Below are 25,340 nucleotides of genomic sequence, written 5' to 3' on the forward strand. Positions count from 1 at the left end.
GAGGTCACCAATGGATATGTTATTTTCCCCTCCTGCACCATCCTGTATCTGAGCCTCCACCATCTGGGAATGCAGGTTGGGTCTACCTTTCCCAAAGAGAGGCTCATAAACCAAGCAAAGAGCAAGATAAGCACAGGTACAGAACAGCTGCATATAGGAGAACCAAGAGAGAGCAGCTTTCCTCAGCCTGGAAAAGGACAAGAGAGGAAGAATACAAGAGACATCCACAAAATCATAAAAGGCATGAAGAACCAACTGGGACGTGAGTGGCCATTGCCCCTCGCAGTGCTAAAGAGGGGAATTGGACGAATCCATGGAGGGAAGTTTGCACAGATACAGACACCACCGCTGTCTCTGACAAAAGACCTGCTGGAAAGTCTTCTGGAGACTTCTCCCCTCATGTCTGTACACATCTTAAGTATCTACTACCATACAATTTTGTTATGGAACTTCACCTTCTAAAGAAAAATACCCTTTTCCATCTCGACTCCAAACAAGTGTTGCAGGGTAAGCTCAAGGGACAATGAAAAGGAGAAGGAACCTCAACACTGCAGAAGCAGGGAAGATCTGGAGACACCAACCAGACTTTCCTAGGCTCTCACTCCCCAAGAATTCCCACTATCCCTGCAGGCACCCAGGGAGTGGGTGGGAGCTGCCCAGTTATGTTTCATGGAGGACAAGAAGAAATTCTCAGCTTCTAGGAGCTCCTATGTCCAGCATCCTTCTCCCAGTGTTGCCAACAGGCAACAGGGCTAGGAAGAGATTAATGAGAAAACCCAATGGGTCTGAGACAGAGGGTCATCCATGAATCCTGCTGAATAGAGAATCCTTGCACCAGACAGCCTTGGCTTGACCATCCCTAGGATAGTCTTTCTTTTGTGAGAAACTAAGAAAACAAAGCTTGCTTATGATTTAAAACAAGCAGGGAAGGCTTTCTGCAGTTACCTATAGAAGGGCTGTTTATGCTTAGTGCTGCACAAGGACCAAAAAGTTGAGCTTTCCCAAATTTTTCTTAGGGAATATTAGGCAAATCAGCCCTACCACTCCCCACACCTCAGCTATGACAATTACAGATGCCCAGCTTCAGAGATGCTCTGTGGACTCTGGAGTTCACACCAGTGGTACCTGAAGCCATTAAAAGAGACTTACAGACAGTCACTGGAGCACTCTGCTCCAGTGACTTACAGACAGTCACTGCAAACAACTCAGCAGCTGCCCTCAAATGTAAAAACCTGCTCATAATAAGTTGGAACCCATCACAATTAAGCTACTTTCAGTATTGAAGATCATAATCAATATCAAAGAGATGATTTACTCTGAGGATTTCAAGTGACATCTGCTGAAATAAAATATAGTTTGGAAAAAGATTGTAAGAAGATGACTATGTTATTACCAATAACTTTTACATCTGTCATTAATTTTCACTTGGTTTTATCTTCTCTCCTAGTCTGCATCCAATTTCACATTGACTTGTGTTTTATTACAATCCCAATGCGGATCCCATCAACTGAAAAGACTAATAATTGCCTATGAAATGCAGCAAATAGTGCGGATATTGTTTCCCTTTCCTTAGCAAAGCACAGCATCTTGAGGCGACTGGCACAAAGAAGGATCGACAGCCTTGAAACGGTCTGTTTCCAGAATGCAAAGCAGCTACAAATACATATGTGTGGACCAGAATGTTTCCCCCCAAACCTGGAAAGAGTTAATCAAGTTACACTGCTTGAATACGTTAGTGAATGATGTTGAAATGGCACAGGAACATTCTCTAGCCCGGTATATCCCAGACAAACTTTCCCCAGTGACCATAATTTAAGGCAACATTTTAAAACAGCTCTTTAAATCTCAGTGTTACAGAAAACTGCTGAGGCTCATAACACAACCTCTCTTGCCTTCCTCCCCTGACAACACAGCAAGCTCAAAAGTATACGTTTAACACCCAAGGGTCCTACCTGTCTTTAAGGAATTTTTATAAAGTAGATGGCTACCTCAGGCTATTTAAGTACTTTGTAGTAAGACATCAATGGCATGTATAGAGATATTCCTTTGATCATTACACCAATGAAAATAAATAAGAAAACAATCCCTAAATCTTCACCATAAAAATTTATGCTTGGAACTCACCGATGTAAGAATCATCATACCACAAAACCACAAATAGTATTCAATTCAGTCTCTGTGTTCTCACTCATGCGGTAGCCTTTGATATTCCCCATGATGAAAAATGAGTACATTTTACTACAAAGATGATTTGTGAACAAAGCCCTTTTTACTTTGGTTTCCTACTGAAGAACAAGAAATCTAAAGTTAAAGGAGGAAATCGATAGCTGGGCTAATTATTAGCCAAAACCAACAATAAATGAATGAAACAGAGATTTTCCCTTTTGTAATTTCTAGCAGCACATTTCAAAATTTTCTTTTTATTGTTCCATTTCTCAGCTCAGAATTCAAATTATCATAATACGAGGCAGAATTTAAACTGTTTTCATTTTCATTGCCTACACTGAAGATACAGAATTGTCCTCCTTTTGCTGTATAACTAAGCCTCCCCAAATGAAATGTTACACAAGTTTTATTTTAAGGGCTGCTCTTGAAGAAAGAGAGGATGTGAACATCTGTGAAGAGCAAGTGCAGAGAGAAAACAAAAATATGTAGATAAATCATTAGTTATATTAAGATACAAAACAGGCACCCAAAGAATGACATAAATGTAAATGAACTTTGGGATCTGGTCTCTTAATTTGACAGCTGTTTGACAACTGCAAAATGGAAAACTGACCGCAGACAACTGTGTATAAATGAGACTATTAAGCAGAAGAATTTCATATGGAATGATACAATATACAGTGCAGTAACTCCTCACATGGGAATAGATAAATGTACACTGGAATTTTTATTGTCTTTGAAGGTGGTGATGTTAAAAAGACTTGAATTTCACAAAGAGGAGCTCTATGCTACATTATCACAATTAATGCCACTTTCTGAAATACAATGACTGACGCCTGCAGAAAGAATGCTCACACAGAACTCACAGGCATTTAAAAAAATATATCCAAGGATATGTGTCCAGTATATCTCCAGTGTCTGGAGACACAGAAAAAAAGTCTTCTGCACTTGAGCTGCAAATTCAAAGTCAGCAAAATTATACAATGAATAGATCATGGGATAACTTATTTGAGGGGTTTCTTTGAAAGTGTTGCAGGCAGTCACAATTACACATGGAATCTGTATCACCAAAGCAGCACCAGAACAGACTGATCCATGGAGACAGTGGCTTAAGGAAATACTCTGCAATTTTGGCCTCTACGGACAGATCTTCTTGGAAAGAGCAGCAAAGCAGTGAGGGGGAAGCTTTTATGATGACTGCCTGAAGCACGGTTAAAATTTTATATTCTCAGCAGTAACAGAGAATTAAATGTGAAACAGAGACAAACTCTACTTTTAGATGTAACCAATATTTTCTACTCATCCTTCTGCTCTAGATTCCACTGAATAGGGCAGATCTTCCAAAAGCATCCCCAGGTACCACTTCTTCACATTCTCCAGTAACATAAGGAGCCATTTGTGATAAGTATGTTTCATTTGAAAGCAGTTAAGCATTTGGCTCTTTGTTCTATTTCTCTCTATGGGACAAATACTTAAAATCAGCCTTTCCTAGGCTGATGAATTGGCAGCCTCTCTTTTCAACCACAAAAAACCAACAAGAGTTGCACAACCTGTAATAGAAGAGACAAAAAAAAAGCCACCCAAGCACTTGTAGCAAAATCCAGACTTAAAAAGTTACAGTTTTCCAAGCTAACCTAACAAAAGGTTAGCAGTGACAGCAGCAGAAGTAAAGATTTTGAGAGTCAAGTGACTGCAGTGGCTGGATCTTTGGATAGAAAAGCTATTTGCTGTCTATTAACTTTAATTTTCAGTAGCACTTTGTTAGGGGTGGGATTTATTGGGGGTTTCAGTATCTCTTGGGGGTCGTTAGGGATTTTTTTCCTAGATCTTGTGTTCAGTTTTTCTGTCTCAATGTAATTCAAGTGGTCAGTAATGAAATTGAAACTGAAAAATAAACAAAGCAAATCCCAAAGATATCAAATGAGACATAAGCACCACCACCAAAACCTTGAACATCCAAACCTCTTGGAGCTAGGACTTGCACTGTAACTGCATCGTCTGAAGAATCACAGTCACAAAATATCCTGAGTTGGAAGGGAGACACAAGAATCATGGAGCCCTGGCCCTGCACAAACACCCCAACAATCCCACTCCATGCCTGAGATGTTGTCCTAACACTCCTGGAGCTCTGGCAGCCTTGGGGCCATGACCATTCCCTGGGAAGCCTGTTTAGTGCCCAACTATGCTCTTTTGGTCATTTTTAACTTGCCTTTTCCTAAATTTTCTCATTCTTGTTTTTAAGAGACACTAAATAACCATCTCCTAAACATCTTCTCCCATCCAGTTGTGTTTTTACAGCCCTTCGTGATACCCCGCCTCACTGTCACCTACTTAATGCTACTCAGAAACTAATTGTGACAATGTAATAATACCACACATGGATTTATTCTTGAACAGTCCTGGCACAAAACCAACTCTACTTCAACTCTAGTCCAAGTTAAGCCCAGATATGACCAGAGTTATGGAATCACATCTGCATGACGACTTGAACAAAGTTTGTGCTTTACAGGTTATTCATTTTCTCTGACTCTAGCAGTATCTCTAATAAAATGCTTGAAATCTCCCTACAAAACCTGCATTGCTCTTAAGCCCCTGCATCACCTCTTGGCCCCACTTCAAAAGAAACTTTAGAAACATCCAAATCAGTAGGGAGTTGAAGTCAACTATCATTTTCCTAGGGAGACACAAATGATTTCCACAAGGAATGGTCCTTGCCCTGCAGACTTTAATCAGGGATGAAGAACGTGAACTCAACACACAGATCACAGTTCAACATCTTCCCAGTACAGCTGGAACTCTGCCAGGTGATATTCTCCATTTGTCCCTTCCAGACAAAGATCTGCTACTTACCCTCACACCAACAAGAGCCTTCCTCATTGAGGAAAACCCAGGTGAAAAGAAAAAGCCTGCCTTAAGCAGGGCTGGCTCTGCTGCACACTCCTGCTGCCAGGAAGAGGCCAAGAATCATGGCAAAAAAACTTTGGCAATCAGGCTGCAATCAGCACAAGCAGCAAGAGAAACACAGCAGAGACTTCCCTTCATTGTAACTTTATTTCTATTCCCAATTCTGCTCCCTTGCTGCCTAAGGCCATTTCAGATAAACACTTTTATAATGGATGCCCTTCAAAGATAATATTTTGCTTTTAATGCTCTTTAATAAACACAAGGCATTCCAAGCCTTTAAGCAGCTTGTAAAAGGTTATTATTTTTTAAAGTATCTAACTTCAGAAAATAAAAATGAGTTTGAGGCCGAACTATCTAGCCTGTTCTCAAATGCCAGCACCTTTATAGTACTCTCTGAAGTTACAACAGATTGTCATGTCTCTGTTGGGAGCACCAACATAAATCTCAACTGTAATAAGAAGTCTTAAAAGGAGAATTATAGGGACAGATTTTCATCTTCTAGAAGTCTGGTTTACTTCAAAAATTTACATAATCTATACAGATCCAGGCAGAGTTAGCCTTTAGTGACCTAAGAATACCAAACCTCCGAGATTTGCAGACACATCTGGTTTAAAGTCAAAGATTATATTATTAAGCTGCTATAACTCTTACATCTCCATCCACATGTCCCAATTTATTTCTTGTCCTAGTTTAATGATACTTCCAACATGTCCTGAGCTTTTCAATCTGGATGATGTACCTAATGATTTTGGTATTGAAAATCAACCTCCTCCTTCAGTTTCCATACAGATCTCATAAAAGCCAAAAGAAATGGATTGCTGCCCAGAGATGTGGTTCACTTGTTCAATAAAGAGTTTGCGCTTAGAATCCTCTTAAAAAGCCACTTAATGGCAAGTGCCTATTCAACACTACAAATAACTTTAAAAAAAAATTACTTCAGCTTTCTATTCATACCAGTGTTATAATCCCTCTTTCCTACGACATGGTGTGCCAAGACCCTCCCTGTCCCTTTTCTCATACCCTAGAGGTACCTCTTTTAACTTCTCTCTATGACAAGCTACAGCAGAGAAAGGGATGATTGGGACACCTGCCTGTCCCAAGCTGTGGCAGATCAGGTCAGAAAAGCCAACATTGCACTACACCTTCCTGTAAAGCCTTGCAGCTTTGGAAAAAATAAGTCGAAAGCCACACAAGATAACTACTTGCAGCCCAAACAAATGAGCATTCAAGTGCTTGCTCCAGCCCAGGCTTGCAGCAAAGCACAATCAGCTCTCTCCTAGGCAGGTCAACTCTTCACAGGCAGTTGACAACTAGAGTGTGGAACACAGTTAAAAGTCAGAGCAGAATGAAACTTTATTTTAAGAGAGACAACAGTCATGGAAAATTAAAGCAAGAGGACTTTTACTCAGTTTTACTGCACGTAAGTCCTTTCCCAAGATGACAAAGTAGAATCTGAACTCATGGTATTTATGTAGTATTTTTTAACTATGGAAATTTGAAAACAGTTCAAAAGGAAAAAGACTACAAGAATGCTCTGGATTTGTGTTTCAATAAGCTTTTTCCCAAAGAAATGGTATTGGTAGGCTGTTTCAGGGAATCAGGAAATAATTTTCCTTAACCTGTCTGAGTCATACTTTGCCATATCGTTGCTATTTTTCGTACAGCACAGTACACTAGGTCCTCTATTGCTGTTTCTGAAACTGTCAGGAGTCTAATTCAAGGCAATAAACAGGTTGAATATGGCACCATTTAAATTACAAAAAGAAAATGACATTTCACTACTTATCTAATAAGGGTAGAATTTAGTACTTGTACTGCTAAAGGAATTCTGAGCTATTTGGAAACATCAAAACATGTACTTATAGACTAGCAAAAAAATAATAGCTATTTTCACTCTTCTAAGCTTATAAAGGCAATGCCCCTGTGGATCAAAAGGCCAGATAAATCTCATTAAGTACTAGGTTTTCCCTTTTGTCTAGTCCTCTTTTCACATTGCCTCATTTCAGCCCTTTGAAATTCCTTTGTTCTGCCTGTGATCAGGGTTTCCAGGGAAAATCTGGCATTGGATCTAAGGGGAACCCCATGTCACTGAAATACTCCTGACAATTCATCACTTAATGAATGATTTCTTTCTTACCCCCTACTTTGCTCTCACCCAGTGTTTCCACAGAACCTGAGAGTGTAGCGCTAATGATCTTGTTACATCCAAATGCATCATATCTTGAGGATCTCTGGATGCACAGAAGTTAACAGGCTTCTGAAGCTGGCACCCAAAAGCTCCAGTCCACCATATAGGTATTTCAGAATAACAGGAGTCTGTTTACTCCCAACCCGTGTCTATCATCAACACCTGTGCAGATGAACGGACGGTTTCAGATGGAGAGAAAACAGAGGACCATGAGGCCGTTGCCCTTGCTCTGTCCCAGCAGGACAAAGGGGACTGAAGTCCCTACACAGACATCTCCAAAAATTTCCCTTTACCATCCTAACACCTTGCCGGTGTTCATTTAGGAAGTCAGCTGCTCATCAGAAATGCAACCAGGGAGAGAAAGCAAGTCTGCCCTGTTAACAATGGCACATACTTACTTTGTGCATCCACAGAAAACCGTCTTTATCAAATCAGGAGCAGGATGACCCATAAAAAGGGGGCACAACATTAAATTAATTTTTTATCCACTGTTTATGTCATTGCTGGATTTTAATATATATGAGATGCAACACAAGGGTAAGACTCCAACTCTCCTAGAATATGAAGCTTTATACTAATAGTGAGAGCAACAGAGGGCAGGAAAGTAGTAACAAAGGTGTCACACTCATTTCCATCGTCTCTGCTGAACATCACAGTGGTGACTGCAGTCTAAGTCCTGAAGGGTCATGTGAATCCATCCACTTTAGGACCCTTTGCCTACTGTACTCACACAACATGCATGTGAGCAAAGAGAATTCCTTTCAACAATCATATGCATTAATTTACAGTATTTTTCTAAGACCTTTTATCAAGCTTCAGTTGTAGGTCCAATGATTCAAGTTTTGCAAAGATAATCTTTGCATTTAAAATTTATCAGTCCTTCAGAGGCTGGTTCTCCTCATCATTCTCACTACTCATGAAATACATCCTCACAAGCTGAGCTAGTCCTACTCCGTATCAACAACTCCACCATGCTAACTTCATCCAACCATTGCAATTATGAATCATCTGTTGGAGCTGTAAGTTATGATCTTCAATGACCACTACTGAAGACTGCCTAGCAGTTAAAATATCAAAGCAGCATATACCAACACACTTTAGAGCATGAGACAGACTTCCAGTGTTGGACTTTTCTTATATTTATTATCCACTGTAAATTACATCCCAGGCTGCCTCTGAGACTGACAGTCCTGAAGTGTGGAGTTCAACACCAGGTTTTAATAACCCTTCCTGCCAGTTGTTTGATCACTGGTAGGAATGGGGAGGAGGGGCAGATGAAAGGCCAGGCAGCTCCTGCAGGCTATTGGTTCCGTCAAAACAAAGGGACTTCAGAGAGAGACAGAGATCCATCAGGTGTGAGTCCCAAATGAGCAACTGGGAGTGTGGGAGTGTGGCCTGACTGAGTTGACTGACACTGTGAGTGTCATTCCCATGAAAAGAGTAAGTGCCTGCCAGTGGGATCATTCCAGAGGCAGGAGGGGAAACATGCTAAAGAAAAAGCCTTGGAAAGTAATTTTGGACTATTTCTCAATCACTTCAACCATTCAACTACATCATTTTTATATACATTGTATGGAGCAAATCTTGTTGGCATTTAAAATGAGTTCTCTCATTCCAACATGACAGTGACGTTATCTGTGAGGGGAAGGAGCAAAAAAATAAATTTTCAGAGATTTCAAAAGTGGGCGAGAAAGAACTCTGAGGAGTTAACTTAGCAAAAACCTCCTGCACTGAGTGGCGGTGGGTTGTATGATCTGACAGAGGTCAGCTCCTCCAACTTGGAGCAGAGCATATTAATAGCATTAGCATCAGAATAAAAAGTTTCCACTCCATGGATATTCAATAAAATACTTCTTTGGTAAGAGAAGTTTGGTACGGAGATAATACCAAAAACACAGCTAGTTTTGGGGAACAGAACTATTGCTGTTCTCTTTTGTATTGAATTTCTTTACTGGGATTAAAGAGAAAGGGAACAGAGCGACCAGAATCATGCTATTTTTCGTTTTCCACTTCATCAATAACTCAGGTATCTAGCTACCACTTTCTATGTATGACTTTAACCCTTGGGGTGGTGAGGTTTTTCCTGTAACAGAGTTCTTAAAATTTCATTTTAAATCCCAGCAGGTCAAGGCAGAGATTCTGCCCTTCTGATCTGCTCAGGTGAGACACCACCTACCAAGCTGTCTCCAGCTCTGGGGTCCCAGCACAGGAAGGATGTGGAGTTGCTGCTGGAGCGAGTCCAGAGGAGGCCATGGAGATGCTCCAAGGGCTGGAGCACCTCTGTTCTAGAGACAGGCTAGGAAAGGTGAGGATGTTCACCTGGAGAAGAGAAGGCTCATTGCAGCCTTTCAATACTTAAGATGTGTGAGATGAGGACAGACATTTTTAGCAAGGCCTGTTGTGACAGGACAAGAGGTGTTGGTTTCAAAACTCAAAACACAACAGATTTAGACTAGATAAAAGAAAACCAGACTTTTTTTTCTTTTTTCAATGAGGATAATCCAGTGAGAGGACTGACAACTGGAGGAAAGGCTGCTCTATTTTTACTTTATTCAGCCTTGTGCAACATACAAATGACCTTCTTAGTTTGTCTTACACCAAAGATCACATACAGATTCCCTGGGCTGGTAACTGAACTCAAAACCCAAATTTCACTCCACTATTTTAACAATAAATCCTTCCCACTCTTTACAGCTACACTTCTAAGGAATCACCACTGTCAGGAGAAGATGAGACTTTAAGAGCAAAACACAGCCATCAGGTCAGACCCTGAAGGGACGGGGATGTTAACTTACATTTGTTCTCTCATGCTGGATAACATATTTACAGTATTCCTCATTTTCAGCTCTTTAACTTCAGCTAAGACATTCAGCCCAGTGTACTTCCTTGTCAAGGTACCATCAGTCAAAACCCAAGCACATCATTTTATCTCTTGGTTACTAAATTCAAGCCACTTCAAACATCCTGCTTTCATCTTTATAGTTCTCTCCCACTTTTTAACCATGCTGCAGTTACAGAAGAATGTACTTGACATACAAAACGTGCATGCGATTTCTTTAACATTTTAATGCTGTGCATTGTGTTGTAAAACACGAAGAGATGTTTATCTCCTTCACCATAAATCAGAGGTGACTATCTTAGAAGTCTCAAAAATGACATGTTTTCTTTCTAATATAAATGTAAGCCTCTACTCCTTGAAGCTTGAGTGAGCTTCCAAAAATCATCAAAAAAACCAGAGCTATGAAAAAGCAAAATATTATTAACTAAATATAAATTTCTCCCACTCCATTTCTGTGATGGCCTGGAGTACTGCAAAAAAGAAGTTACAAAATTAGTCTTCACTAATCAGAAGACTAAGGGTTAACTTAATCTATTTGTAACTTATAAGCAGCAACACTAAAGCATTTATTTGTTTGATTCAATATTAATATGCAGTTTACAAGATGAAACCCCAGAATATATTTCCATTTCCTTACCAGAACTGCAACTAATAAGACTGATTCCTTCTTATGAGACTTTCTGGAGGTTTTGGCTAGCTTAGTAATGTTACAGACACAAGGTATCTCAATCCATTCCTTGATAAATACATTAAGTGATTTTTTTAAAATCAAAACCCACTGTAAAATAATGGTCATTTTAAAAAGATAGAACACCAATAAAGAACACCTGTCTGAAATAACTTTAAGTTACTTCAGTGATGGAAAAAAGAAAGAATGCTATTAGAAAGAGAGGGGAAAAAAGATGAAAGCTGTTTTAGCAGGTGGGACTGAGATGTGGTGACATGTTGTAGCACAATTCCGATGGGCCAGAGGACATAACGTGGTGTTGGATGATGTGGAAGAGAACCAGGGAGCACTGGCTCTGAGAGCCACTGCAATGCTGGATTAGGTGTGAGGTACAACTCTGAAGTATTGTGATAGGAAGGAGTGAGGCAGAGGCAGAAACACCGGTAGAGGACAAGAGAAAAAACACTATCTGTTTTCTGGCACCTTCCCACAGGAGAGTCCTCCCTCACAGCCCACTGACCCAACACACTCCACGGGAAAACCCAAGGACACTCAGATATTCCAGATTCCCAGAATTCATAACATTTTCCACCAGCCCAAGTCTGTTTCTCTACTGTTTCTCTTCTGTCTGTCATAACTTATACCAAGATACTTTTCTTGACATTTTCTAAACAAATGTCTCTAGAATGACCTTGCGGTACCGCAGGCACCACATCTCCCTTTTTTATTTTTTGTCTGTATTTTCCAATACAACTTTTTCACTCTCAATCCACAAAACAATAAATCACAAGCTCCTTAACAATCATTGTCCAGTTTCACAGAATCACCATCAAAATGCATTCTATTTGCCTTGGAAAGCAATGCTAGAATTTAGAATTTGTGAATTGTGAAACCCTTTTCTAAACACATAGCTGGATAAATATTCAGACTGTACTTCTACAAACAATAAAAAAATACAAAGTTGTCAATCTGCACCTTCAATCTGTTTTTTCTTGTTAAAAAAAGTGAAAGTGGGGCAAGGATCTCCATTTAAGCACACTTTTGTAACTTTTTGGCTCTTGCAGGCAGGAAAAAATAAGTTTAACGTATGGCATATAACCATCTGAAAATAAGGAGGAAGTGACAATTAGAAGATTGTTTCAGACCAACTTTGTAAAGAAATAAAACACAAGGTTTTGGTGTCTGTGTATGATTTAGACCAGGCCTGGCTCCAACCCCAGGATTTAAGTCAACTTAGTTAATACAGCTTAATTCACTGGGGGTAAAACTGTCTCAGCTCCTACGAGATCGTTAAAATCAAGTACTTGAGAAAAAGGAAAAAAAAAAAAAGGAAAACTCCCTCAAACCTCAGACCCTGACCACTTACAAGTTTCTATCAATACTTTTATGAATTTTACAGAATCTTCATTACATTGTCATGGGACCAGGCCCCTCATATCCTGTCCCAAATAACAGGGAAGAATCTTACACAATTCACACTTCACCTTCCCATGACATATCGGGGGACTGTAAATTGTGCACATAGATTTATCAGAGAAACGAGGAGTGGGAAAGATGAGTTGCCCTTAAAGATGTACAGATTTATAGCAATTTGGGAAGCGGAAAGACGGTTATCATATAAAAAGGTCCTTAAGGGATAGAGAAGAGCAACAGGGGAAACATGAGTCATGAGCTGCCAGAGAAGTGGATGCGTATGGGGAGCAATGGACAGAGCAAAGAAGCAATAAAGGAAGTTCCAAGTCAAATGTGCTCCTTCCCAATGGTCAAGATGGATTACCCAAGCTTTAAGTATTTATGGAAAATTAAACTCCCAGCCAATTCAGACACAGTAACACCGGGGAAAGGACACTCAACAACTGAAAGAATCCATTGATAAACAACAGATCACCAAGCACAGCTCTTTCCTTTTGCTTCCTGACCAACTCTGCTCCTTTGTTTTTTTTTTTTTTTAGTAGGAGTTATCTGCTTTCAAGGTCTCTCTACACAGGAAAGTGCGTCAACATGAGTGAGTGTGAAAATTTAAAGTGTTCAGCTGCAATTGTGAAAGGCAGTTTGACACACCGTGAAGCTGGAGTAACTTGCAGTGAGTAAAGAGTGAATTACATGACCCAGCACAAAGTTACTGCACGCCTCTTAACTCCTCTTAACATCCTCTTAGCTCCCCTTTACTATCCCAAGTGTCCAATTCCAAATTACAGCACAGAATTCCTGTAGTTCTGAGTACTTCAAGAGCTTAAGAAATGGCTTCCAAGAGTTTACAAAAATGCCTACTTTTGGGACAAAATACAATGAGCAATACATGGAAGCTGAAGACAAAGACAATCAGTTACTTGTGTGGGAATGCCACCTCTCAGAAGATCTAGCAAAATCTCAAGACAAGTTGCACAGGAGTCTAGATAAGCCATCATTAATTCTCTTCATCCAGTAGTATCCATACCAAAAGTGAAGGTACATATGACAGAAAATATTTCAAAGGATAACCCATAAATTTATTTTTTTAATATTAAAAAGGTAGTAAAGGAAAAAAAGGAGGAAAGAAGGGTACATCTAAAATTGTATCAAAACCCAGAAAAACTTCACCTTAGTTATGACAGCCTTTCTTCCTAGCCTTTGTGTGAAAAATATGTACCTGATAACTAAGTGTATTCTTCAGAAAATAGCGTGACTTATTTAAAATTATTTTTCAAGGCTATTTATGCTCTTCCAAGTTAGGCAAGCTACCTAAATATTTCCAAGCAATTAAAAATCATGCATTGTCCTTCCCATTTTGCAAAGAAAACAGTTAGCTGCCTGCCCCAGCTTTAAGTTCAGTGAAAGAAACACTAAAACCTGTAAAAACAGTAAATAGGACTGACTTCAGGCTGAGCAAAATGTGTGCTGATGGGTGCAATTCTGAAAAACCCATTATGTGCCTTCAACTGAGGTGTTACAAAGTGTAAACATCAAAAGAGCCCAACTCAACCAAGTTGACCCCAGGGTGTGGATCCCAGGAAACCTCCACTACTGGAGTCCCAGGAGTCCCAAGTGGTCGCTGAAACCAAGAAGTGCTGTCAATAGTGGCACTGCTGCTGCTCCTTCTTTTTCCAGGCCACATTTACAACTGAAAGTGACCATAGCTACTACACTTTGAAACACCATTCAGCACCAGAAATATTACAACCTATTCACTAGTTAGGCTTTCCTTTGGGAAGTAGGGAGAGCCTAAGAGCCACTGTGCTTCACAACTGAGTGCAGGAGAGCCAAGATCAGCATCAAGCTCCACAGGCATGTTTACACACACAAGGAAGCTCAAGTTCAGGCACCTGGAACATCTCTGGCATGGGACAACTTCCACAAAAGGGAGGTTCTCAGTTCAATCTGCAGATGTGCAGGAGATACCATGATCCCAGCCTGGACAAAATCCCACTGAAGTCCCACTACAGATGTTTTACGTGGATCTGAGCCACTCTTAAGACAGATCCAACAAGGTCATACAGTAACACAATGGAAGAATCTAGCCCATAAGGCTAGAGCCCCACTGGCTGTTCTTACACTCCAATTACCCAGTTCTTCCTGTCATTTCCAGGGACCCAGGCTTGGGTATTACCAAGATAAACATTATTACTGGGAAGCTTAAAACCTCATCAATTCCATTCTATATAAACAAACTGTGCCTAGCAACTCCACTTGAATTCTCAGGCATGTATTACTTTTGTGGTGTCAGTTTTAGCAGCTCAGAGCTCAGGCAGGAGCTGAAGCCACAGCACTCCCGGCCATCCAGTCACACTCCTGGAAGCGTTTCAGAAGCCAGAACAACACCAGTTTGCTGTACAGATGAAGAGATGGACTGACCTGATTGATGGAGTTGGCAGCACAGGATGCCAGGCCAGTTCCAAGGGAGGCGAGCAGGAAACAGGTGAGCTCAAAAGGGACCGGGGCCATGGCAAAGCCAGCGGATGCGGTGCTGACAACCAGCGCTGCAACACAAGTGAGAGCACAGTTCAAAGCATCAACAAGAAACCATCTTTGTACATAACACCAGAGTTATGGCTTTCAAACCCTGAAAGAACTCATGTGCAGATTAGCTTTTTGCTATCTTTATGGTTCACACTAGCTCCAGGAACTGGGTACAATTAATACAAACACTGTACATAAAAAAATCAAAAATGAGAAGAAGAACTGCCAGAAATGAAATAAGAAACCCAAAAGCAGCAGCACATTAGCAGAAGATGTGAGGATACAACTTGTGTCTCTGTATTCCCTATATTATGGATTTGCTACAGGACCAAACTGCCCTACACAACATGCACAGTTCAGATATTTGTTCCAGTAACTCACATATCACTGCAAAGTCTAATGCAGAAGAAAAAACAGTAAGAAAAAAATCGCACACTGAGATACATGCTTTATATCAAATTATAGCAGGAATTTAAGCAGTGCAGAGTCAAAAAGAGATTTGGGGCATGTAGCTACAGTAATTTCACTGCACAATCTCTGTTCCCACTGCTCCTATTTGACGTGCCCACTTTGGGCTGAAAGAACAATCACATCATCACAGAGACCCAACGACACTTAATGGCCTCAAAATTTGAGTGGATTCATAAAAAATCCATTTAAGTTTTGTCATGCAAAATTGTCACTTTAGTACAGTACTGCAAATCACATCCTTAAAATAAAAATTACCCAAGTTTTAATCCCAATCTTGTAATTAGCCAAATAATAGGTCTCAAAAGCCTCACTTTGGGCAAGAAATAGTATGATATGACAAATACTATGAAAGTGAGCACACGTATGGAACATCTCACTCATGACCTTGAACCTTACGATCTGAAATTATTAGTTATTAAACAGAAGGTATTTAAATTATGTTCTGATGTAGTTACATGCTTCAGAACTCAGCTATCTTAAATCAAAGCATCAAAATGTTCTTATCTTCCTAATTCCTACGAAGTCTCATTTTTGTCTGAAGTTAAATGACAAATAACTCTGCTGACTGAAAATACCTGGATTATCTATTAAGCAGCACTACTTGAGATGAAATACTAAATGTCATGGCAGAGACCTGCCAGTAAGGATGCACATGCAAAGTGCTCATTTCAAGAACTGTACCTGCCTAAGAACCTTAGCATTTAATCCTGAAAACACAGTGAAGAAAACTTGCCGCTCATCAAAACTTTTCTCTAAGTATTAAAATCCATTGATAGCTGAATATTATTATTATAACATGCATGTTATAATAAGTATTAATTATTTAGCCTTGTTATGGATTCACAGGCTACTTCTTTTACAATACAGTGGACCTATGACAGAACTTCACCCTTCAGAGCAGCTCTGAAAGAATCACAGATTCTGCTGCCTCACCAGACAAATGAACATGAAGGTACTGGTCATTCTGCAAGTCTAGATCTGATTTATTATATAATTACAATACTACGTTAGTTTCCAAACTCTTGAATCCTCCTTGGGAATGAACAAGAAAACATGAAATGCATTGGTACAACTGAGAAAGTTCAAAAAATGCCCTGAAAATGACAGTGAACAGTCGTATTTGCATTTCCAAGAGTGATTACATTCATTTTCTTTTGCATAATAAATCACACGCTCGCTTCTAGACAGGAATTTAATTAAAACTTATCTTAGAGAGCACTTTACACCAATTTATTAGGGGAAAACACCAACTCATTTACTGGAGAAGAAAGGTGGAATGGATTGGCAAACAGTCAGTGTAACATTACCACTACCCTGACCCCAAAGAAATTCTAACACTGTACAGTTACAGCACTAATTAAAGTCCCCATTGATTTCTCCAGATTAATTTTAGCCAGTCATTTGAGCATGACTTATCAGGATCTCATTTAAAAAGGCTCCAGTACATCCTCTCCCATATCCCATTAAAGCAGGTACTTTTTCTTGTTTGGGCAGGGTTTGCTCACCAGGCATCCCCTGCTTTCCTCATTGCCCAGATATTCCAATACAGCACATTAGCAATAAATAGGAAAACGCTCCCATTAGATTGGGAAGTTTATTTTCTTTAACTGCGGAAGTAATCATTTACTCTTCAACTTCCCTCATGTAGGAAAAGTGTATTTAATTGAGATCACATCAAGGGAATGAGGTCATTGACTTTGTTTGTTTTTTAATCCCTCTTAGTTTAGTGCACTAGGGGCCAAATTAACTTCACCTTATTGCAAAACAAATTAAATCGATCCTTTCAAGACTTGTTGATGGGAGCTGGCATTATACACGCTCTTCAAAAAGAAGCCAGTATTTAACTTATGATCTCAGCCTAAGCCTTATTCTCAGTCTTTTAAACATTTCTAGCTTTAACAAAAATTAATAGGGGACATTTGTCTCCCACGTCAATGTAGATGAAAAAGAAAATTCTAATGGATTGGTGACAAAGAGTGAATTATAATGTTTCTGGTACAAAAACACCGTCCATAAGTTTAGTGTGTTCTTAATATTCCTTTTCCACTTCATCACAATGTGCTCTGCCTTTATAAATCCTTTGTATTTATAGCACGTGAATCATTATGCCATATTTTGTTTACCTATTATTAAAAAGTAGCCAAGCCAAAATAAAAGCACAGAAAGCCAAAGAAAATCAATCCTGCTCTAGAATTCCCTTCTACTCCTGTATTGGTGATATATCAGTACGTAAAGAAGGAGAAAAGCAAAAGTATTTTTACTTTTTTTTCAACAAACAATTTCACTGCTTTACTGCCAAAGTTTCTATAGCCCTCAAAAGAAAGCTGCTTCCCAAAAGCTGAAGAAATATTCCTTCCTGAGTTTTCACACTTTCGGTTTCTGGAAAGCCAACTGTAGGAGCAGTATTTAGTGCTTCCCACCTAACCAACATGTCCTTTGTGAACCCAGGTTTGTTTGGGCACATCAAAGTTTTGATACAGATTATAACCTGCACACTAATAAAGGCCATGCTCCTGAAGCAAACTTAAACTTGGGACAATGATTTGAAACAAGTCTGCACTAAATCACACAAAATTCAAGTGCAATATTACAAACAGAGCAGATAAACTCTTATCATCAAACAATTTTAAAGTACTTTGCTAAAAGTGAACTGTAACAATGGTTTTTTTATTTCATTTGCTTTTCTTGTAGCATGGAAAACCAATTGCCAGAATGCTTTAGTTTCTTTAATGGGATAATAGTTACTGGTTTAATAATCACAAAAGAACTATTTTGGTAAGTATATTAAATATATTTAGAACTGTTAATAAAGGTAAACTAGCAATAATCATAACAGCAACAACCAATAAATATTTTTCAAAGTTTCTGGCTATACTGATGTTTTCATTTAAAGAATATATGCTATTATTCCAGAATCAACTGGCACCATACAAGACCTCCACTAAAGCAAATGCATTTTTTTACTATAGCAGCTATTATCAGACTTTCAGCCTACAAACACAACACAGGCCCCTTATTTAGTCATTGTTGCAGTTTGGTAAGTGTCAAGAGTCAGTCTGCAAAACTGGATCTTCATCATCGTGTCACCAATATACAACAGACAAGAGATGAAGCAGGATGTTCACAATCACACTTTTAATCAGTACCAAATATCCCAGGTTTCTGGTTTCAGGTTCAGAACATTTGTGCTAGAGGATCACTACTCCAAAGACACAAATCCATACAGAAGTAATACATCAAATAAATTCCAGCTGTTTGCTAGTACGCACAACAGAATTATTTTCCTATAACAAGATATATGAAAAAAAAATTCTAGTTTAGTCTTCAAAACTGAAAATGCTCAGAAATTAGCATATTTGTCCACACATGTTGATCCACATCTCAGACAAGTGCTATGTAATCAGATTCAAGTAGGTTGGAAAAGACCTCCAAGATCATCAAGTCCAGCCTTTGACTGATCACCACCCTGCCATTCAGACTAGAGCACTGAGCGCCATGTTCAGTCTTTTCTAAAAGACGCAGGGTGCTGTACATCACAGAATCATAGAATCATTGAACCGTTTGGGTCGTAAGGGACCTTGAAGGTCATCTACTTCTAACCCCCTACTGGGGGTGGGGGGGGGGGTGGGGGGGGAGAGGGGGAGATCTATCCCAGGTTGCTCCAAGCCCCATCAAACCTGGCCTTGAACATTTCCAGGGATGGAACAGCCTGTTCCAATTTAGCTGCTTGTCCTCACAGAAAGACCAACATGCTACAGGACCAACAACAAGGAAATGTTCACAAAACCTAGAGCATTATCTAAGGGAATACTCAGCATTTTTCATATCATGCTTTCCTCAGTTTGCCCAACCTAAAAACTGAACTTTGATTTTCCTGTGGTTTTACATATAGTTCATCTGAGTTTTTATCTGTAATCCTTGGAGGAAACATTACTTAAACCTAAACTTGAAGTTAAATTTAAGAAGATGAGACAACCTGAAATTCCTACTGTGTGCATGCATCATAAATCATTAAAATTTACTCTTATTCCCACACCTTTCCTTGTTTCTCTCCTATTTTCAGCTACACAGCAACTTTAGGATCAAGTTGAAAACAATGCATTTATAACTCTGAAAATCTATCAGACAGATGCATTAGCTTTTCAAGTGCCTGGGTGGTAGGATACAGCTGTTCAGAGAGCAGCCAACATAAAACACCACAGAGATGGGAATAGATGGAAATTGAACCCAAAAAGGTAGATTATGTGACATTTAATGAAAAGTTCCCTAATTGTTTTCTATGGCAAAAGAATATAAACAAAAAATCAATTCCTGTTTTTAAGGCAGAGTCACAAAAGCTGCAGTTTACATGAAGCATGGAAATAGCAAAACTCATTTCCTTTCCAAGGTGAAGTAAAGTTCATACTAAAAACAAAAAAAATCTCTTTCCAGCAGCAGCAGAAAAAGAACAGAGCATAAGGAAGTCCCATTTTGGCATCATGCAGACTTTGTTTTTTTGTTATTTCATACTCTAAAAAGTATAAATAAAGTGTCTGCCAAAAAACCCACACAGGATATGAGACCTATCACAACTTCATGGGTGAAAGGAACTGAGTTGTATGACATTTGCAACTTAAAAACTGACCTCAGAGAATTTATTTAAAAAAAAAATCAAAGAACTACAACACTACAGTCTTTACAGAATATATAATTTGTCTAAACGATTACACAGGTTGTAAAAAATTTTCCTTGCTCTACATATTACATGCAGTCTTATTCCTGCTTATGTCCTATCCTATCCCATGACCGATGAAGACCAACAAATAGAACTCCGCTTCTACAAAGTCTTCTTCATCCAACTTACTCTTTTACACTTTCCACTTACAGAAAAAAATCTTACCTCTTTTCTTATTGAGATCTTTATGTGTTTGGTGTGCTGATTTTTTGTATCTCTCTATACCTTCTCAATAGGTAAAGTTTACCACATTTACCTAGGATCAAGAACTCCTCCAAGCACAGGAGAAGACAGAGATAAACTAAAATCACGGTCCCTTTCCCAACAGGCATGCAAGCTCGATTAAAAATTGTACAGCTGTTCAGAAATTAGCAGTCAAGCTTACACTTCAAAAGGCACTGTCATAGAAAACAACAGTCCTGAAGGGAATGAAATTCCTTAACCTTTGCCTTCTATATCCTATTTTAAATCCAGAGTGGTGCTTGCCTAGTTAAAAGAGGCTACCAGGACCTGTTGAGGAGTTTTGCAGCAACTCTGAGGCCACATAAAAAAGTATCTCATGAAATTGTTTTGTCTTGAAAATTACTCTCTCCCATCTTGCTGAAGTTGTTGAAACTCCCATTTCAAGAAGCACCAGTAACACTGAGATGTGGTACAAGCAATGAGCTTACCGGTCAGCAAACATAAAAAAACCATTTCAAGTGTTTTCAACAATAGTCAATTTTCTCTCTCTGGTCCCTTAATCAGCACAAAATAAATGTCCTCAGGCTTTCTAAAAACAATGAGGAAGAAAATTTGGATGTGCAAACAAGATCAGTCGTGCCAAATCCAAAACACGAGATCTACCAGGAACACAGATGAAAATGTAAATTATCATTGCACACTCTATGTGGTCAGCAAGATTTTTCCACAGAAAAACAAACAATGAAAACTCACATACTGCAAGACAAAAAAAAGTTTTTAAAAGTAAACTGAATTCAGGACATTCATTTTAACAAATTTTTAGGGCAAGGAACAGTCTTGTTATCAGGAATTCACTTGACCGACTGGAGAGCACCCAGGCAAGGACTTAGGAAATTACATTTCTGTTCTTGGACTTTATATCATAGACAAGATGCAAGGCTTTGGTCAGATAATTAGAGCCTCTTCAGAAATATAAGTATACATAGCACTACCTATTGGCAAAGGGGTAATTTATAGTTGCTCCTATTGGCAAAGGAGTTACTTAAAGTCGTTAAGTATTATTACTTGAACAAGACAAAATGTAGTTAAGGCTGCAAGGCAATTGCTTAGTCAATTGCCAGTTTGAAAAAACAACACTATCACTGAAAAGACAACACTATCACTGACTGAAAAGTAAATCAGATCTTTTACAAAATTTAATTGATCAGGCTCAAACACTTTCCTTTTTAATATAGGAAACCACTTGGATTACCTTCCATTGGGACTTCTAGTGCTAATTTCACAACCAGCAGTACTACAGTGAAAGGTATGTAAATAAGACAAAACACTGGAAAACTTAAGCAAGGCAACTTTAAATAGTGAACACATTATTTGTAAATTCACTTCCTTACCCAGTTTCACTGTAGTCTGTTATTAACGCTTGCTTATTTCCCAGAAATTAACAACAGGATGCAAGCTCCTCTCACTGTTTTTAAACAAAATTAATGGGAAAACTATTAAATGCTGCCATAAAACAATTTTCCTAGCACATACTTGATGAAATTGATCCAACTTAGCATCAGTAAAGTGGGAATTATCACATGCAAACCTAAACCATACCAGTAAGATCCCAAAGAATTCTACTTCAAGCAGAATGCAGAGAAATGAGAAAAAAATACCAGTAATACCTGTAAGCTTGATTTTGGACAAGCGTGCCAAAATTCCTGGCAAATCATCCAGCCGTAGCTTCATTTCTTTCCATTGTCTGTCTTCCTTGGATTCCGCTCCCACGGGTATGACTGAGTCTTCAGTTTCTGCAGCTGATTTCATTTCTCTCAACTCATTTCTGCTTGACATCTCAGACCACAACTGATGAACAGGTGAAACTGAGCTAATTTTGTGTACAACCTTTTTTTCCTGATTCAATTGCTGAAGCTCATGAAAAGGAGACGCAGTTGAATCGGACTTGGGTTTTGCTCGTTGACTGAGGTCTTTGTTGCGCTGTGTTACATACTAAATACAATGAGAAATGTTAAAATAAATAGAAAAAGATATTTCTGTCATTTCCCTTTATTAGCACCAAGAATATTATTACTATTTTATTCTTGTTAGGAGAATTACTTCTATGACACAACTGAGTTAGTCTGAATTTCAGACACTTATTTCACACACAGAAAGACTTCTGAAGTTGGCTTAGATATTACAAAAGCAGCTTTACAACTCACAGCTGAATCAATGTTTATGTAAGCTTGGAGAATCCCATTTGACTGTTTACTTCCTCCTCAATGGCTACAACAGCAAACTCTTTGTTCATATTCAAAACCACCAGGTAATACAACATGACTTACAACTAATCAATTCCACAGAATAAAGGTTGGAATGACCTCCAAGGTCATTCAGCCCAACCTTTGACCAAACAAAATTCACCTTTAAACACAGAAATATACAAATGCCCACACAACTTCAACTTCCAAACATAAGTACTAAACTTATGCATATTTAATAAATGAAAAAATTAAAAATATGCCAAAAAATACAATCTACCACCTATGATATAAAATCATCTCACATATTAGTCTATAATTATTTATGCCAAACTTTTTGTTAATTAATTAGACAACAAATTTCAAAGGAACATATATTGAACAATAAATTAGGATAGATTGTTTGCTCAGAAGCATCGAAAGAGAGAACTTTCAATCAATCCTGATTTCAAGTACACAGTAATAATTACAACAAGGAAGAGTGGTCTGCAACTCTGAGCAATGTGAATACAGTTCAAACCAGCAGCACAATTCAAAAAAATTTCTACCATCCACCAACATATGATACAACGGGTCAAAGAAGAAGATGTAATTTCAAGGGGTTTAATTATAATTGCAGCTCTTTTAATACCTAAAACTAATAGCACACTGTAAATGTAACCCATTAACTTAATGAGCTCAGGAATTTTGACTCAAATAAACCAATTAACTGACAACACACCACCTCCACAAGTGAGTTCCATCTACTACTTTATGACTGCTAGCCAAGATGTGACTTTATTATAAAAAGTGACTTTTTTACAAACAATGATTTAAAATTAATGTTATGTCAAGTTCCTCAACAGAAGATGAGGGCCCTATTTCAAGTGTACAGAAGCCTCCTGTCAAGCAGAGGACACTTTGCAGCACAAGGCACTGTCCTTGCTACAAAAGGTTTCCTGCAGCCTGAGACGTTTTAGGATACCAAGTGCTTTAACTCTGATTTAGTGAAAAATGGAGACGCTTAAATTCGCTGAGTTTGGCTGATAAGAAAAATATTACTCTTATCAACTAATCTCCATTTTGACTTATCACATGGAATGAATGAGAAATAGGGGATAGATACACTCCTCGACTTACCATTCGTTTGAGAAAGTTGAAGTACTGAAAGGTAATCAACCTGTTGCTGGCCATATCGTAAAGGTGCACAAACCGGCATGGTATCTTCCATGCACCAGCATTCCTCAGACGCCAAACAAATAATCCTGTTTAACAGAAAACAAGAAAAAAAGGTAACAGTAGATTCCAGTTTCTTCTCTGCCACTGAGTTTGCTTCTAATTAAGACTACAGTGCCTATTGTCAGCTGTGACACAGGACACCCCAACAAATGGGAGGCAGGGTCAGGTAATGGAAAATGTTTGTTGCTCCAGGTGAAAGACGTGACACTACAAAATCATAGAATCATTATAGATGGAAAATACCTTTAAGATCAAGTCTTAATATTAACCCAGCAGAGCCAAGTCCATTACTGAACCATGTCCCTAAGTATTACATCCACACGGTTTTTTAAACCCTTACAGGGATGGTGACTCTATCACTGCCCTGGGCAGCTTGTGCCAGTGCCTGACCCCCATTCAGAGAAGAAATGTTGCCTAATATACAACACAAACCTCCCCTAGCCCAACTTGTGGCCACTTCCTCTTATCCTGTCCCTTACTCCCTGGGAGCAGAGCCCAATCCCCACCTAGCTGCACCCTCCTGTTAAGGAATTGTGGAGAATGGGAAGTTCTCCTGAGCCTCCTTTTCTTCAGGCTGAGGTCCCCCAGCTCCCTCAGCTGCTTCTGGTGCTCCAGACCCTTCCCGAGCTCCATTCCCTTCCCTGGACACATTCCAGCCCCTCCTTTTCTTTCTCATCCCAACGGGCCCAAAACTGAACTGTAGGCAAGTCCCAATAATTTTGGGTGTTTCTTCCAAATTCCTGAGCACCAGTAAAACACATTTTCACAGAATATCCTGAGCTGGAAGAGACCTACAAGGGTCATCGAATTCAATTCCTGGCCCTTCACAGGACACCCCAACAATCCCACCCTGACCTTGAAAGGGTCGTCCAAACGCTGCTTGTGCTCAGCCAGCCTTGGTGATGGAGCATCGCAAAATATAGTATTGTCCCACTACTGTATACACTATCGACAAGATTATCTTGGCAAACAACCATTGAGAGGAAGCGGCTGCCGTAGAAAAGCACTAAAGTCAAACACGTGTGGAGGACACACAGCGCAGCGTGGCACACGGGGACGCCCCGCACACGGGGACACGCACACGCATAGCCTTGCAGGCTCCGGGGACCGCTCCACAGCGCAGTCCCGGGCCGCCCCTGCCCTGCCCGCACACCGGCCCTCTCGCCCCACGGCTCCGCGGTACCTGCGAGCGCCCGGGGCGGGCGGCAGCTGCGGGCGGCGCTCATGGCCGCGGCTGCTGCGCCGCTCTCCTCTCACTGCCTGGGCGCCGCCATGTTCCCGGCGCGGGCTCCAAACGCTTTCCGGGTCGGCGCTGCCGCGGAGGCGGAGCGGCCATTCCGGGGCTGTCCCGACCAGGGGGCCGGTCGTGTCCGCCCTGTCCTGGAGCCGTGCCTGGGCTGCTCTCCCATCGGCGGTCGTCGTGCCCCGAAGTCGTTAGAGGTTTTTTTATACTGAAGTTTGAAATTCTCCAGGTCAATTATAAACGCGGCGTGGAAGGAGTCAAAAGGCTTTTGCCTACCGGTACAAAATAAACAGACTCCCAGAATCGTTTGGGTTGGATCTGCAGATCACCCGGTCCAATGCCCCTTGCCAAGGCAGGATTACACAGAGCAGGTGACACAGAAACACATCCAGGTGGGACTGGAATGTCTTCAGAGAGGGAGACTCCAGGCCTTCCCTGGGCAGCTTTCCAGGGCTCTGCCACCCTCCATGGAAAGTTCTTCATGTTGAGGTGGAATTTCATGTGTTCTGGTTCATGGCTACTGCTCCTTGTCCTGTCTCTGGGCACCACTGAGAAGAGTCTGGCAACA

At 39.9% G+C, this 25,340-nt stretch overlaps 1 protein-coding gene across 1 annotated transcript in view; it reads right to left on the reverse strand.

Annotated features, from left to right (window-relative positions):
- The window catches only part of LOC103819907 (protoheme IX farnesyltransferase, mitochondrial), a 93,656-nt gene extending 68,840 nt beyond the window's left edge, over positions 1-24,816 (reverse strand). The window contains exons 1-4 of the mRNA XM_009094508.4: positions 24,713-24,816; positions 23,431-23,555; positions 21,736-22,060; positions 14,596-14,720 (exon numbers count right to left, since the gene is read on the reverse strand). Of these exons, the coding sequence (XP_009092756.2) occupies positions 14,596-14,720; positions 21,736-22,060; positions 23,431-23,555; positions 24,713-24,755 (618 nt within the window). The 5' untranslated portion in view covers positions 24,756-24,816. The remainder of the gene's footprint in view (positions 1-14,595; positions 14,721-21,735; positions 22,061-23,430; positions 23,556-24,712) is intronic.
- Between the last annotated feature and the right edge of the window lie 524 nt (positions 24,817-25,340).

The sequence above is a fragment of the Serinus canaria genome, chromosome 18, assembly GCF_022539315.1.
Source record: "Serinus canaria isolate serCan28SL12 chromosome 18, serCan2020, whole genome shotgun sequence".
In the NCBI taxonomy this organism is placed as follows: domain Eukaryota; kingdom Metazoa; phylum Chordata; class Aves; order Passeriformes; family Fringillidae; genus Serinus; species Serinus canaria.